Consider the following 18,204-nt stretch of genomic DNA (forward strand, 5'->3'; position numbering starts at 1 on the left):
TTAGATGATGATTTTCTTACATTTGGAACAGATCCATGCCTTGTGAGCGGAGAATCGGGTTACTGAATAAACCGGGAACCGAGAACACCCACGTGGAGTGGCGCAGACTCGTTATTTTTTACTATAATGCCGCGTACACACGATCGGAAATTCCGACAACAAATTAGCTTCTGGTTGGAAATTCCTACCGTGCGTAGGCTCCATCAGACATTTTCTGTCGGAAATTTCCGACAACAAAAATTTTAGAGCCGGTTCTCAAATTTTCCGCCCAAAAAAGTTCTTGTCGGAAATTCCGAAGCACACCGCCTAAGTGTGAATAGTCACACTTGAATGATTGGGAGGCGGTTTTCAGGCGCTTAGCAGAGGCTATTTCCACCGCTATAGCGCCTGAAAACCTCCCCAGCGTTAGGCTATGTTCACACTGCTGCTAATCAAAATTGCGCGATTTTACCGCGATCTCACAGCTGCGATTTTGCCGCAAAATTTGCCGCGATTTTCCCATGATTTGCGGCCACGATTTCAGGGAATGCCAGTCTATAGAGCTGAATTCGCATCGCACACGGATCAAACCCGCACAGGACCCTTTTTTTTCAGTAAAAGCGACGCAGTGCCGAATCGCAAAAAGGGGCAAGGTCCTTTAGCTGCATAATGGTCCGGGGCTGAAGTGGCATTTAAACAAAGCATACCTCATAAACATATGATACATGGTTGAACATGTACAAAGCGATTGCATACAAAAAATAATTATTCATATATATATATATATATACACACACATGCACGCATCGGAAATCGCATAGTATCCCATGGAAGTAATTAGTATAAAGAGCCAAATGCTTATTGAGTAATGGATACAAAAAATGAGTCACAGTTGAGGTCAAGCTATGTATTGGGAACATGATGAAATTGATAGGCTTGACGCGTTTCATGGCTAGTCACCACTCATCAGGAGCAAATGCATAATATATCTGAAATAAATGAAAAAACGTATCAAATAAGATCTAAAGTTTACCCAGATCGTAATAAACAAGGTAGAAGCAAGATGTGTATCTACCTGGAATACTTACATATACAGTGAAACCTCGGATTGCGAGTAACGTGGTAAATGAGTGTTTCGCAATACGAGCATTTTTTTGGTTGTTGAAAATCCTGACTTGGTTTGCAAGTGTTGTTTCGCCATAGGAGCAGGATTCAAGCCACAGCGGTGTGCAGTACCGCATTTGGACAGAGGTGCGGGGGCGCCGGAGCCAAGCGGAGCCTTTCGGAAAAACTCCAAAAAACTTGGAAATACTCCCTTTCTGAGCCTTTCCGAGGTTTTCCAAGTTCAGCCGAACTGTCCCCGATCCTTTCTGTGTATTTACGAGGCTCCCCGGCACCCCCCGCCACCTCTGGCCACATGCGGTATTGCATGCCATTGAAGTCAATGCGGAAACAAATTATTTTCATTTCCATTGACTTCTATGGGGAAACTGGCTTTGATATGCGAGTGCTTTGGATTACGAGCATTTTCCTGGAACGGATTATGCTCGGTTCCACTGTAAATTGTTAAGCAGTGTTGCAAGTCAGGATCTACAAAGCAAGTCTGTCCGGGGAGCAGTCTCAGGGCATCTGGATGTCACCACAAGGGAGGATTTTACCTTAAAGTGCTTTTTACCTTCATGCATTCTATGTATAAAGGTAAAAAAAAAAAAAAACAGCTCCCCCACATACTTACCTAAACCCCATCTTGATCCAGTGATGTGCATGAGAACAGCAGTTCTCCCAGATCTCTCGCTCATCATTGGCTCACACAGCACCAGGAGCCATTGGCTCCTGCTGCTGTCATTTACAGCCAGTAAACAAATAAAAGAGAGAGCAGGGGGCAGGGCCAGTTTGCGCTCTTTGTGTAAATGGTCAATGGAACGAGCCTGCTTGAGTGCCGCCTTAGCGAAACTTGCTAGTGGGGGGGGGGGGGCGCTGTGAAGGGTGGAGGGGCCAGGACTGCTGGTGGGGGACCCAAAAAGAAGAGGAGGATCGGGGCTGTTCTGTGCAAAATCATTACACAGAGCGGGTAAGTATAACATGTTTGTTATCATCCATTATGTTGTGGTGCTCGTGTATTTCTGGATATCTATCAGCAGAGAATGACCCTTTATACTCTTCTACATTTTTCTAGCAAAAGTGGCGAAAAAAGTAAAAATAGTCAAAACGGTGAAAGTCTTGAAGAAGGCCAAAGAAGAAACGAAGGCAAAAAATTCAGGAGGACCCCAACCAGAACGTATGTACTGCATGAATAATGACGCTTTATATATACTATGGGACTCTGTGACCGAGCCCTGGACAGCCCTCCTGCTGGCTTCCTGCCTGTGCACACAGCATGTCTTCTGCCTTGTACAGGGTACAGAGCACCCCTCCCCTGTGTATCCATCACTCCCAGTGCCATTATGGAGCTCCCAATTTTGGGGCAGCGTGGGCTCAAGGACCAGCTGCTTTGAGGACAGTGCAAGGGCCCCCATGCAGCTGGGGCCCCTGGGCAGTGCCCAGGTGTGCCCTCTCATTAAGACAGCCCTGCTGCCTGACACTCTGCCCGTCCATACCGATCTTTATCAGCCATGTACAGGGAACAGAGCACCCCCTATACTGCCTGACTCTGCCCGATCTTTTCTGCCTGATTCCCTGCCTGTCCATATCGATCTTTTCTGTTTGACTGTCTGCCTGCACATACTGATCTTTTCTGCCTGACTCTCTGCCCGTCCATACCGATCTTTATCAGCCATGTACAGGGCACAGTGCACCCCCTATACTGCCTGACTCTCTGCCTGCACATACCGATCTTTTCTGCCTGACTCTCTGCCTGCACATACCGATCTTTTCTGCCTGACTCTCTGCCTACACATACCGATCTTTTCTGCCTGACTCTCTGCCTGCACATACCGATCTTTTCTACCTGATTCGCGGCCTGCACATACCGATCTTTTCTGCCTGACTCTCTGCCCGTTCATACCGATCTTTTCTGCCTGACTCTCTGCCCGTTCATACCGATCTTTTCTGCCTGACTCTCTGCCCGTTCATACCGATCTTTTCTGCCTGACTCTCTGCCCATCCATACCGATCTTTTCTGCCTGATTCTCTGCCCATCCATACCGATCTTTTCTGCCTGACTCTCTGCCTGCTCATACCATTCTTTTCTGCCTGACTCTCTGCCTGCAAATACCGATCTTTTCTGCCTGACTCTCTGCCCGTTCATACCGATCTTTTCTGCCTGACTCTCTGCCCGTTCATACCGATCTTTTCTGCCTGACTCTCTGCCCGTTCATACCGATCTTTTCTGCCTGACTCTCTGCCCATCCATACCGATCTTTTCTGCCTGATTCTCTGCCCATCCATACCGATCTTTTCTGCCCGACTCTCTGCCTGCCCAAACCGATCTTTTCTGCCTGACTCTCTGCCAGTCCATACCGATCTTTATCAGCCATGTACAAGGCACAGTGCACCCCCTATACTGCCTGACTGTCTGCCCATCCATACCGATCTCTTCTGTTTGACTCTCAGCCTGCCCATACCGATCTTTATCATCCATGTACATGGCACAGAGCACCTCCCTCCTGCCTGTGTGTAAAGGCAGGCGTCCCAATACTTTTGGTAACATAGTATACTGTATATATATATATATATATATATATATATATTTATAAAAAAAAGAAGCATCTTTGAATGTTCCAGAACTGGCACCAGTTGAAGATCCATCATATAACATTCACCAGTGTATGGGATAGTCTTGCCTGTGCCTCCGCTCGCTCGGTGTCCAGCTGTTTCTCTTCCTCTGGAGAAGAATGATACAGAACTCTGTGTACTCTGGAGGCGACACTCATAGAGGTCATTAGAAGTGGGAGATCTTTGTATTGAGCAGAGATTGGAGCCAAGTATCTCTGCAGAGGGCCCTCCTCCTCCTCCTCTCTGGGGCTCTGACTTGTAGAAGACCTCAGATCTGATATTTCTTCCTACCTACATACAATACCACGGCTCAAAGACTCAACTCAGTAAAGAAAGTAAAGTAAAGGAAGTAAAAAAGTAAAGCAAAACAGTAATGAGGCTATAAAAAAAAAAACACACACACAGCTGGATACACAACATTCCAGCTCCAGACATTCTCAGTACATTGCCCCTCGGCTCCAACCACTGGCCCCCTTGGATGCATTTTCATCCAAACAATTTGTCGTTGACAGAATAGGAAAAGTTAGAACCCCTGTTGGGTTTTTATTGTTATGCATTTCACCAATGAAGTAGAAGATGTCCCTCACTTTCTGTCCTCCTGGATAGTGAGACCGGAGTTTGTTTCCAGCAGGACATGATACAGCATAGGAACATTTATTTATGACCGGTTGTGGACACTAGGGGTGCTAGACATGCCCCAGAAATCTTTATCAAAGAGATGTTCTGTCCTCCCTCCAATGACGCTTTGCCAGCAATTCCCAGCTGTCAGAATGACAGCCAGGAGTTGCTGTGTATATACTGTACATGGCTATAGCAGCTGCTATGGTCAAAAATGGACTGCTTAACACAGTGTTTATAAACCTTTTAATTAAAAAAAAATATATATATAGTGAATACAAACATAACAATGTTACTTTGTATCTCTGTATTCTAAAAAAAAAATGTAACCACTGCCAGTCCAGGCCAGTTCTGACTTTTCTCTTCTGCATGTAAAAAAAAAATCTTTTTGCTAGAAATTAGACATTTGCATTAATTTTCTTTACGAATTTCAGGGATTTTTGCATTTGTTTTAACAAACGATAACGAACATGCAGAATCCGAAATCCGAAAGATGCTTTATTTTTGTTTTGTTGCGACAACATTTCGATATAGATAGAAGATTCGACATGACGCTGACAATAGTGATCTGTGTCTATCGAATCTGCGGTCGAATGTGCCTAACCTTAACTCTATTAGTCCGAGATTATTTTACATAGAGAGGAAAGATTCAACATAGAGACACGAAGATTCGACATAGAGAGAAAAGATTCGACATAGAGAGGAAAGATTCAAAATAGAGAGGAAAGTTTCGACATAGAGAGAAAAGATTCAACATAGAGAAAAAAGATTATAATGTCGAATCTTTACTCTCTATGTCTAATCTTTTTTCTCTATGTTGAATCTTTTCTCTCTATGTCGAAACTTTCCTCTCTATGTCTAGAGAGAAAAGATTTGACATGGAGACAAAAGATTCGACATTATAGAGACATGAAGATTCGACATAGAGAGGAAAGATTCGACATAGAGAAAAAAGATTCGACATAGAGAGAAAAGATTTGACATTATAGAGACATGAAGATTCGACATTATAGAGAGAAAAGATTCGACATTATAGAGAGGAAAGATTCGACATTATAGAGAGGAAAGATTCGACATTATAGAGAAAAAAGATTAGACATAGAGAGAAAAGATTTGACATGGGGAGAAAAGATTTGACATTATAAAGACATGAAGATTCGACATAGAGAGAAAATATTCGACATAGAGAGAAAATATTCGACATAGAGAGAAAAGATTCGACATAGAGAGAAAAGATTTGACATTATAGAGAGAACAAATTTGACATAGAGAGAAAAGATTTGACATTATAGAGACATGAAGATTCGACATAGAGAGAAAAGATTCGACATTATAGAGAGAAAAGATTCGACATTATGGAGAGAAAAGATTCAACATTATAGAGACATGAAGATTCGACATAGAGAGAAAAGATTCTACATTATAGAGAGAAAAGATTCGACATAAGGAGAAAAGATTCGACATAGAGAGAAAAGATTCAACATTATAGAGAGAAAAGATTCGGCATAGAGAGAAAAGATTCAACATTATCTATAATGTTGAATCTTTTCTCTCTATGCCGAATCTTTTCTCTCTATAATGTTGAATCTTTTCTCTCTATGTCAAATCTTTTCTCCTTATGTCGAGAAAAGATTCGACATTATAGAGAGAAAAGATTTACATAGAGAGAAAAGATTCAACATTATAGAGAGAAAAAGATTCTACATTATAGAGAGAAAAGATTCAACATTATAGAGAGAAAAGATTAGACATTATAGAGACAGGAAGATTCGACATTATAGAGAGAAAAAATTCTACATTATAGAGAGAAAATATTCGACATAAGGAGAAAAGATTCGACATAGAGAGAAAAGATTCGACATAGAGAGAAAAGATTCGACATAGAGAGAAAAGATTCGACATAAGGAGAAAAGATTGGACATTATAGAGAGAAAAGATTGGACATTATAGAGAGAAAAGATTCTACATTATAGAGAAAAGATTCGACATTATAGAGAGAAAAGATTTGACATTATAGAGAGGAAAGATTTGACATTATAGAGAGAAAAGATTTGACATTATAGAGAGAAAAGATTCGACATTATAGAGAGGAAAGATTTGACATTATAGAGACATGAAGATTCGACGAAGCAGCTAAAAACATACAATTGCAAGAGCGGACATTTCCGTTCTAAAAGCTCGGCCCATAGGCTATAGAAGAATTCTAATGTTGGTTGACTAGTAATAATAATTAATAAATATAATTATTACTAGTGTCATACAACATTAGGATTCTACTATAGCTTGTAGGTGGAACATTAGACCGGAAATGTACGATTGCGGCGTCGTACAGTTTAGCTGCTCCGTCGAATCTTCTTAGAACATTCGACAGACACCATAAGCCTTCAATTACAGATTCGACCTCAATTCGTTCGGATTTTCGGACGAATGTAATTTTTAACAAAACAAAGTAAATAAAAGATTCGACATTATAGAGAAAAGATTTGACATTATAGAGAGAAAAGATTCAACATTATAGAGACAGGAAGATTCGACATTATAGAGAGAAAAAATTCTACATTATAGAGAGAAAATATTCGACATAAGGAGAAAAGATTCGACATAGAGAGAAAAGATTCGACATTATAGAGAAAAGATTCGACATAAGGAGAAAAGATTTGACATAAAGAGAAAAGATTCGACATTATAGAGAGAAAAGATTCGACATTATAGAGAGAAAAAGATTCTACATTATAGAGAGAAAAGATTCAACATTATAGAGAGAAAAGATTCAACATTATAGAGAGAAAAGATTCAACATTATAGAGAGAAAAGATTCGACATTATAGAGAGAAAAGATTCAACATTATAGAGACAGGAAGATTCGACATTATAGAGAGAAAAAATTCTACATTATAGAGAGAAAATATTCGACATAAGGAGAAAAGATTCGACATAGAGAGAAAAGATTCGACATTATAGAGAAAAGATTCGACATAGAGAGAAAAGATTCGACATAGAGAGAAAAGATTCGACATTATAGAGAAAAGATTCGACATAAGGAGAAAAGATTCGACATAGAGAGAAAAGATTCGACATTATAGAGAAAAGATTCGACATAAGGAGAAAAGATTCGACATAAAGAGAAAAGATTCAACATTATAGAGAGAAAAGATTCGACATTATGGAGAGAAAAGATTTACATAGAGAGAAAAGATTCAACATTATAGAGAGAAAAGATTCAACATTATAGAGAGAAAAAGATTCTACATTATAGAGAGAAAAGATTCGACATTATAGAGAGAAAAAGATTCTACATTATAGAGAGAAAAGATTCAACATTATAGAGAGAAAAGATTCAACATTATAGAGAGAAAAGATTCAACATTATAGAGAGAAAAGATTCGACATTATAGAGAGAAAAGATTCAACATTATAGAGACAGGAAGATTCGACATTATAGAGAGAGAAAATTCTACATTATAGAGAAAGGATTCGACATAAGGAGAAAAGATTTGACATTATAGAGAGAAAAGATTCGGCATAGAGAGAAAAGATTCGACATTATAGAGAAAAGATTCGACATAAGGAGAAAAGATTCGACATAGAGACAAAAGATTCGACATTATAGAGAAAAGATTCGACATAAGGAGAAAAGATTCGACATAAAGAGAAAAGATTCAACATTATAGAGAGAAAAGATTCGACATTATGGAGAGAAAAAGATTCTACATTATAGAGAGAAAAGATTCAACATTATAGAGAGAAAAGATTCGACATAGAGAGAAAAGATTCGACATTATAGAGAAAAGATTCGACATAAGGAGAAAAGATTCGACATAGAGAGAAAAGATTCGACATTATAGAGAAAAGATTCGACATAGAGAGAAAAGATTCGAAAAGATTCGACATTATAGAGAAAAAAGTTTCGACATTATAGAGACATGAAGATTCGACGAAGCAGCTAAAAACATACAATTGCAAGAGCGGACATTTCCGGTCTAAATGCTCGGCCCATAGGCTATAGAAGAATTCTAATGTTGGTTGACTAGTAATAATAATTAATAAATATAATTATTACTAGTGTCATACAACATTTGGATTCTTCTATAGCTTGTAGGTGGAACATTAGACCGGAAATGTACGATTGCGGCGTCGTACAGTTTAGCTGCTCCGTCGAATCTTCTTAGAACATTCGACAGACACCATAAGCCTTCAATGACAGATTCGACCTCAATTCGTTCGGATTTTCGGACGAATGTAATTTTTAACAAAACAAAATAAATAAAAACGAATTTCGGGAGTAACTAAATTAATTAATTTTTCGGATGAAAACGAAATTCCGAAACAAAATATTTCAGTGTGCACATGTCTACTAGAAACCTATTTAGAACCCCCAAATGTTGTAATTTTTTTTAGGAAGAGGACCTAGAGAATAAAATGGTGGGTGTTGCATATTTTTAGGTCACACAATATTTGTGCAGCAGTTTTTCAAATGTGAATTTTTTTGGAAAAAATACACTTTATTATATTGTGTTTTTGTGAATTAAAATTCATTACCCGATTTTCTGGTAAGACATAAAAGATGATGTTATGCTAAGTTAATAGACAACAAACATGTCACACTCAGGAGCAGAGTGACAACTCATGGGGCCCTCGGGCAATCGGAGATTATGGGGCCCCCGGGCAACAGGAGATTATGGGGCCCCCGGGCAACAGGAGATTATGGGGCCACACAGTACTGTATATACACACACACAGTATACACACACACTAAGAAGGTACTGGAAAAGCGAGGCAGCTATAATCTTGGGATTTTTAGACCAAAAGAATGTCGGTAAGGGACAGTTCAGGGACAGATGTAAAAAAACACAGATTTTTACATACTGTCAGTGGTTTTACTGAGGCTGGCAACCCTGATGGAGCCCCCTAGTGGCATGGGGCCCTCGGGCAGTGCCCGAGTGCTCGAATGGTCAGTCCGCCCCTGGTCACACTGAAGTTGTGTCTGCACGTAGAAGACCCGAGCCACCAGCCGGCATGTCCGCCGGCTAGGCTGAGACCCGTACAAAGCCAGATTCGGCTCCGACCGGGTCTCTGATGTAAAATCAAGGAAGCGACGTCACGACGTCACACCGTCACTTCCAGGTTTGCTCGGCTGCCAATGGCGGCAAATTAAAAAAAAACAACAGTAATCAGAACCACCATTTTTTGGTGATCTGAATACTTTGAAGTGTAAAGGAGGGATTGGGGGTCTTTTAGATCCCTCCATAAAGAATACCTGTCACCACCTATTACTGTCACGGGGGAGGTTTACATTTCTTTGTGACAGCAATAAAAGTGATCAGTTTTTTTTTTTTTTTTAAAGTGACAATGTAAAAAAAATATATATATATTTTTAAATCCCTGTGAGCTCGCACATCAAAGAAAACGCATACCAGAAAATGTGTATTTTCCTAAGTTGATATGGAAGCATATGGCACAAGAAGGTCGGTTTCCGATCCGGGATCAGAGGGAAAATTGGGGCATTTCCGCTCCTCTGCTGGGAAATCTTCACTCTGATTTGTAATTCTAAGCAGGACAGTTTGGTTTGGGAAGAGGGGGGAGGGGGGGAAGAGAAAGATTTGGGATAATAAAGTGATTCAGCTGCTTTTTGGGTCACACATTGTTCCCACGTGTTCTATTCTCTATATTCTGGAATCTGGACCTCCGATTCGCAGGAAAGATGAGTCACACAAGTGAAGGGCAGCCATCATTACCCAGAGCTTGTGACAGTCCGGGAATCAGGACCACGTCTTCATCTATATTTTTATATATATATATACAGTATGTACAGAGAACACTGAGCCATCAAACTCTACAACAGAGGAGCTTACACTCTAATGTCCCCCCACAGTCACACACAACAACATTATTATAGATTTATATAGCTCTGACCGACCAGGGGCGTTGCTAGGTGGCAAAAAGACCAGGGGCTTCAGCCTGAAGTCCAAAGCCAGAACCCGGGGGGGGGGGGGGTGGCGTTTTTCGGGTGGCGGAATTAGAGGTGTTGTATGTGGAGTAGCGTTTTATTGGGGCTGGGCGGTGGGGTTGTGTGACTTACCAGTGCCCATCAATGCTGACCACTGACCTACCTGCATTGACCTATATGACCTACATACACTGACCAGTGACCTGCATGACCTAACACCAGGGCTGGACTTACCATTGGGCTTGACTGGGCTCAAGCCCATGGGCCCCACCCTCCCGCAATTTCGGCACCCCCCCCCCCCTGCTCAACAACTTCGGTGGATGGATGTAATCCTCGGCACCCCCCCTGCTCAGGAACTTTGGCAGATGGATGTAATTCTCGACAGCCCCCAGCCCCCCCGCTCAACAACTTCGATGATCCAGGGGGCCCTTCACTGCAGCTGTGTAAGGGGCCCCAAAATTACTGAAGGTGGCCCTGGGAAGAGGTAAGAAGTCCGTCCAGCGGCTGTCGCCCCGCTGAACAACTGTAATCGGTTGGTCGGCGGACCAAACCACCCCCCCCCCTCCGCTCAACAAGTATGATCGGTCGGCGCACTGCCTCCCCCCGCTGAAAAACAACCTCCTTTGATAGGTCGGTCGGCAGATCCCCAACAACAATGATTGGTCGGCGGTAACAACCCACCCCCCCCTGCTTCTTTGCTCCAGGGGGCGCCTTCGATTATTAAGCCCAGGGGCCCCCACAATCCTAAGTCCTGCCCTGCCTAACACACACTGACCTACTGACAATGGCATATAATACACACACACACTGACTTACCTGAGCTCAGCCGTGGTGTCAGTCACTCGGAGTCGTCACTGTCAGAGAGGAGAGGAGCTGCCATGCCGAGGAGGAAGAGAGGAGCTGCCGAGCCGAGGAGCAGAGGGAGGAGAGCCGCCCGCCCGAGCAGGGATATTGTTTGGCGGCTGCATTTTGAAATTCCCGCCTTTTGGAGACTCTGCAGGCTATGATGGACGCACCACGTCACATGTCCCATGGTCCTCCTGGATTGGCGCTGCAGGCTCCAGAAGGCGGGACCTATGGCACTCGGCCCCAGCCGCAGTCGGCCGAACTCGGCCCCAGCCGCACTCGGCTGAACTCGGCCATCAGATCGGTCCCGGGCCCCGGCGCCCGGGGCCAACAATACAAATCACAGGTAAATAGATTTGGGGCTTTTCAAGCTCCCATTCGGGGGTCCAGCCCCCCAAGACCTGGCCTAACGACGCCCCTGGCTCTGACATATACCGCACTGCTGTACAGAAATCACTGAGCCAGTCACATCAGTCTCTGCACCAGAGGAGCTTACAATCTAATGTCCCCCCACAGTCACACACTATTATTATTATACATTTATATAGCTCTGACATATACTGCAGTGCTGTACAGAGAACACTAAGCCGGTGACATTAGTCTGTCCACCAGGTGGCGCTGTTCTGCTAGGTGCTGCCAGAAGCGATTCAGTTCGCATGAGTTGCGCTATACAAGTCATTCATTCATTCACTCTGCTGTGGTCTCAGCTGGGAAAAACACGAGGCTTGGGCCTCTCCAAGAGGCTTCTCCTCACAACCATCATGCAGAGGGTGGGGCAAGTAGAAGGTGGAGGTTCTCCAGAGGCCATGAGGCCTACACCATGTGCTCAAGCTGCCATGAATCCTGGGCTCGTCCCTATGCAAGGAGAGCCCTTACCAGCATTCCAGGATAGAGTGGTGAATAGACTTTGCCATATTACTAAGGAAGAACAGAAGCTTGCTGTCCTGAAAGCAGATTTCAGGAAAAATAAATCTCTGCACAGTAGGACCGGGGGCAGTAAAAGGGAAGACTCCAAGCTAAAGTCTCTAGAGGAGGCATTGAACAAGCAGAAGCTTCTCTGAAGGAAAGTATGTGTGTGTTCAAGGAGAAATATGAGAATGAGGAGAGATTCCAACAGGTGAAGGAAAGTGCCTGTGCAAGTACCAGCCAGCGTGTGGATGCCAGAGCAACAGCGACAGTATGGATGGGGGGTAAGGAGGTGGCTTCACATGGTGGCCCCCAGGGCCGATCCACCCTATAGGCTCACTATGCAAGCTGCTTAGGGCCCCGCAAAGCTGCGGAGGGCCCCCCAAATTACTAGAGGCCCCGCCTGATGAGAAGTCATTTTCGGCCCTTCACCCCGCTTCTCAACTCGCTGGCTGCATGGGGGTTCACCCTAAAAAAAATGTTTTTTTTTTTCTACCATGCCATCCAGCATACTAGCGCGAGCTACAGTATGCCTTTATTTATTTTTTTTGCGCCGTACTCACAGTTTAATCCCGTAGTTAAGTTTCAGACTCCCCGCGGGGAATGGGCGTTCCTATACAGAGGGGAACATGATTGACGGCCGGCTATGGTGCCTCACGCTTCCCGGAAATAGCCGAAATAGGACTTGGCTCTTCACGGCGCCTGCGCAGTCAACTCCTTCTCTTTACGCAAGCGCCGTGAAGAGCCGAGTCCTACTCCGGCTATTTTCGGGAAGCGTGGCGCGCCATAGCCGGCCGTAAATCATGTTCCCCTCTGTATAGGAACGCCTTTCCCCGCGGGGAGTCTGAAACTTAACTACGGGATTGAACTGTGAGTATGGCGCAAAAAATAAAATAAAGGCATACTGTAGCTCACGGCTAGTATGCTGGATTTCATGGTAGAAACTTATTTTTTAGGGTGAACCACCGCTTTAATGTGACATGTAATTTTCGGCAGCTTCCCCCCCCCCCCCCCCCGCTTAATTTTGCTTAGGGCCCCAGGGAGGTCAGGATCGGCACTGGTGGCCCCAGTACTACCCCTGTCTCTGGATCTGTCGCATTTTGCAGGTCTGTCCCGGGCACCTTCATTCCAGGACAATACAGTGTCCCAGAATGAAACTGACACAGCCACCCCCCCCCCAGGCCAATCTGATGCCCCCAAAAAAGGCCGCCACATCACCGCTTTACTCACTGACAGTACTTGCCCTGGCCGGGAATCCCTGGAGGAGCTCAATCCCCGCCCCCTGCTTGTGATTGGAGAAATCATAAATCCCCCCTCTTGTGTCCGATCACTGTGCTGTGATTCGTTACATCACAAGCTGATTTTTGGGAAGGGGGGTGTCCCTGAATGGTAGTTTGGAAATGTGGTCACCCTCCCCAGCAGCCTGGATCATCTCAGGAGGAGGTTGAGGAAAATGGCTGATTGCTGCAGGCCATTACAGAAATGGAATCTCCCTTGAGTGGCACCAACTCATCAGATGAAGATCTTGGTAAAGGAGTGGTTGTTGAGACTCTCTCTCAGTGTGTGGAGGACTTTCCTGTGATCGCTGCTACAAAGAAAGAGATTACACCTGCCAACAGATCCTTGCAATCGACAGGGAATTCAGGAGGAGATGGCGTGTATCCAGACAGAGATGTTTCTGTTGGCTGCGAGAAGGAGTCCTACATGGACACTAATGCCGCGTACACACGATAGGTTAACCAGAGGACAACGATCTGAAGGAGCGTTTTCATCGGTCAAAACCGATTGTGTGTGGGCCCCATAGGTTATTTATCCATAGGTTAAAAAAAAGCCAACTTGCTTTAAAATTAACCGATAGATTCCTAACCGATAGGTCAAAACCGATCGTTTGTAGGCACGACCATCGGTTAAAAATCCACGCATGCTCAGAATCAAGTCGACGCATGCTTGGAAGCATTGAACTTCATTTTTTTCAGCACGTCGTTGTGTTTTACGTCACCGCGTTCTGACACGATCGTTTTTTTAACCGATGGTGCGTAGGCGCGACGGACCATCAGTCAGCTTCATCGGTTAACCGATGAATACGGTCCATCGGTCCGTTCTCATCGGGTGGACTGATCGTGTGTAGGCGGCATCAGTCTCTGGGTGTGCGGCTTTTCTTTCTGTCCTTTCACGCCCCCCTAAATTTTGATAAGATCCGATTTTTGGAAAAAGGCTGCATGCATGAGTTACATGTGTAATCGTTTCTTATCCTGAGGGTGTGTTTAGGTGGAGATTAGGGCTTTGTATTGCATCATTTTGTAGTTCGCTAGTAATACAATTACCGCATTTATCGGCGTATACCGCACACTATGGGTGCGCGATATACGCCGATCCCCGCTGTCTCTGACATTGTCCGAGCCGAGTGTACTGCGCACTCGGCTAGGCTCGGCCACGCTTGGCTCCGCCCGCAGCCACGCGAGAGGAGCCGAGTGCGCAGGAAATCCGGCTCTGCACAGCGCGCCAAATTCAAACACACAACGGAACGCAACCCCGGGCAAGGTGCGGATTGGACACCCACAACACTCGACGGACCCCGCGCAACACTCGACAGACCCCGTGCAGCGCCGCAGACGGACGGCGGACAAGACCGCCGATGGACGCCGGGCAAGACAGCAGACGGACACCGACAAGGCTGGACCGACCCCGCGCAAGGCCACAGACGGACGCCGGGCAAGACATCCAAAATGTACGTTTTTTCCCTAAACTTCCCTTCTCAGCTTAGGGTGCGCGCTATAAGTCGGCGCGCGGTATATGCCGATAAATACGGTATGTTTCTTTGTCTATAGTCCTATTTATGCTTTTTGTCAAAAAGCCTTTACTTTTTATAACTTTGTTTCCGTAGATCTCTTACTTTCCTTCCTCCTCTGTGACCAGAGCCGTGTAGTGTAGCCAATGGAGAGAAGTCAGGCGCTGTATTACATTTACCGCAAGAATGTGCTTATGAATCAGAGGGAAATGATCTGAAATCCAGCAAAGAGCCGGTCCAGAGACTTTTATACAGCAGATAGAGATTCAGATATTTATATTCAAACCTCCTGTTAATACACTATCCCAGATTGCTACCACACTGCAGATTGTGTTGAGACAGATGGTTGTAGGGAGGGGGGTCAACATATTTTCCTTGGGGGCGCTCAAAAAATGTATAATAAAAAAAAAAATTGATTACTAATATAAACACCAGCCTGCCCACACCATCTGAATTGCTAAAAAATAGTGTGTGAACCTATAAGAAAAAATTAGAACAGATAAATTAGTTTTAAATGATAAAGTGCACTAGTAAAATGTAAACCACGGGTATTGTTGTGAAACAAATATGAACACCACTGTGTAAACCCGATTAATATATTGACTCTAAACCCAACTGAATGGGACCAGAACCATAAAGTGATACTGCTTGCAATGCAATTGCCAAAACAAAACAGAACTGAACCAGTCCTAATAAAGTCCTTGAAAAGAAATTTGTGCAAAAACACAATAGTGACAATCTTGATAGTGTTTTTTCTTGAAAAACATCCATTGAAGGAACCAATCCAAAACTTAAAGTGACTTTGCTACATTCACCTTCACCACAGTTGCAAACAATAATTGACACCCAAAAGTGATGAAGGTAAGGATGGAAGCATCTTCCTGATGACGCGTGCATAACGAAACAGCCGTCGAGGCGCAACTAGGTCACGTGATTACGTCACTTCCGGTCCCCCTGGTTCACCGCCGTCACAGGTGGAACGCACGCCAGGCATCTCCATAACGGGACTTTGTGTACTCAGCCATGGTAACTGCTATCCAGCCTCAGTGCCGGGGCCGAGGCACCTACAAATGTAAGCGGCCACTTTTTTATTAGTAATCAATTAATTTTTTTATTATGAATTTTTTGAGTGCCCCCAAGGGAAATATGTTGACCCCCTCACTACAACCATCTGTCTCAACACAATCTGCAGTGTGGTAGAAATCTGGGATAGTGTATTAATTTTTATAAATGTTTTGAGCGCCCCCATCAGGGCCGTCTTTAATATGGTTTGGGCCCAGGGCAAACATTTTTTTTGGGCCCCCCTCCAGCTTATTTTGGGCCTGGCTGGTTCACATGTATGTTTTGGCGGTCCCCATGTGTGCAGGTACAGCAGCCCATTGATTTGAATGGGCTGCCATGCCTTCGTTTCCTGCAGAAAAAAGGTGCATTCAGCATTTTAAAAATACAGTTGCCTTGAAATCCATTCTGCTTTTGCACCATGCTACTTACCTGCAGTTCTTGCACCATGCTACTTACCTGCAGTTCTTGCACACACAAACGCACTGTGTTTTTAAAAGCGTGACCTAAACATCTAAAAATGCAGCAAGTTTGACAGTGCGGGAACTGCAGATAAGTCACAGCAGACAGCATAATGGACAGACAGTGCTGTATTTCAGTGCTTGATGGGCATAGGCGTGCCGTGTGCGCAGCCTATTACATGAGGCATGCACTTTTCTTTGCAGGAAACGCAGGCATGGCGGCCCATTCAAATGAATGGGCTGCTGTGCCTGCGCAAATGTGGGCCGCCAAAACACATACATGTGAACCAGCCAGGCCCAAAAAAAGCCCATCAAGCAGTTAAATACAGACAGTAATGTCATGTGCTCTGAGGCTTTACTCAGCCTGGACTGCAGGTCTGGTCTGTGATTTAAAGAGTTCCTCTATTTTACACATGGCATGGCATGGGGTCCCATGGTGCTAAAGCAGAATGGACAGACAGTGCTGTGACCCCATGCCATGCCATGTGTAAAATAGAGGAACTTTTTAAAACACTGACCAGACCTGCAGTGAATCATCAAATATTATAAAGACTTTGGGCACACTCTACAGAAAACTTCTATTTACAATATAGATTAGCAAACAGTGACATACCTTGAGGAGCAGGACATGAAGAAGTCAGCTTCGGGAAGAGCAAACTGGGGATGTTATAAAATCACATTCTAATTCACTTTTATATGCAAGCAGCACCCAGTGGCAGGAAGGGAGAAGTGCGCGTCTAAAGGGAAGCCAGGGGTGCTGTACATTTTAAAACACTGGGAAGGGAAGCAGTACTGTCACTGGCTGCGTGCCGCTGATGATTTTCAGCCTGATTTGTGGGCAGCACAGGGGCTTAACGGGCGGCAGGGCCGCCATCAGGAATTATGGGGCCACTTACACAGCTTCAGGCATGGGCCCCCTGGAGCAGAGAACCGGGATGGGGGGTGCTGCCGCCTGAAATTGAGAAGCAGGGGGGGGGGGGGCTGCCGCAAATTTAGAAGCGGGGGGGCCCTTTACAAAAAAAGAAATAAAGAAAGAAATAAAGAAAAATATATATAAAAAAGGGGTGTAGCCATCCGGGGCCCTGGGGACCTCTGGGCCCTTTTAATAAAAATAAAAAAGAAATAAAAAATATATTTTAAAAAGGGGGTTGCCATTGCCATCTGGGGCCCTGGGGACCTCTGGGCCCTTTAATATTTTTTTTTTAATAAAAATAAATTACAAAAAAAAGGGGGTTGCCATCCGGGACCTCTGGGCCCTTTAATAAAAAAAATATATATAAAGAAACATTTATAAAAAAAAAGGGGGGGTTGCCATCCAGGGCCCTGGGGACCTCTGGGCCCTTAAATAAAAAAATATATAAACAAAAATAAAAAAATAAACATTTATAAAAAAGATAAAGGGTGTTTGCCACATGGGGACCTCTGAGCCCTTTAATAAAAAAAAAAAAAAAAATATATATATATATATATATATATATATATATATATATAAAAAGAAAAAAAAGAAATAAAATATATAAAAAAAATGTTTTTTATAAAAAAAAGGGGGTTGCCATCCGGGGCCCTGGGGACCTCTGGGTCCTATAATAATAATAACAAACATTTATATATATATATATATATATATATATATATATATATATATATATATATATATATATATATATATAAAAAAAGATTTTTTTTAATAAAAAAAGGGGGGTTGTCATCCGGGGCCCTGGGGAACAATGGGCCCCTGGGGACCCCCAGACCTCTAAAAAAAAATTGGCCCTTTAATAAAAAATAAAATAAAAATATATTAAAAAATTGTCCCTTTAATAAAAATATATAATTTTTTTTTTATTTAAAAATAAATAAAAAAAAGGGGGGTTGCCATCTGGGGCCCT

The 18,204-nt window shown here is 43.6% G+C and overlaps 1 protein-coding gene across 1 annotated transcript in view; it reads left to right on the plus strand.

Annotated features, from left to right (window-relative positions):
- LOC120924566 (probable carboxypeptidase X1) overlaps positions 1-18,204 on the plus strand; it is a 132,271-nt gene that overhangs the window by 22,551 nt on the left and 91,516 nt on the right. Inside the window, exon 2 of the mRNA XM_040335551.1 lies at positions 2,156-2,257. Coding sequence (XP_040191485.1) covers positions 2,156-2,257 — 102 coding nt within the window. The remainder of the gene's footprint in view (positions 1-2,155; positions 2,258-18,204) is intronic.

Source organism: Rana temporaria, chromosome 1, assembly GCF_905171775.1.
Source record: "Rana temporaria chromosome 1, aRanTem1.1, whole genome shotgun sequence".
NCBI classification, from domain to species: Eukaryota; Metazoa; Chordata; class Amphibia; order Anura; family Ranidae; genus Rana; species Rana temporaria.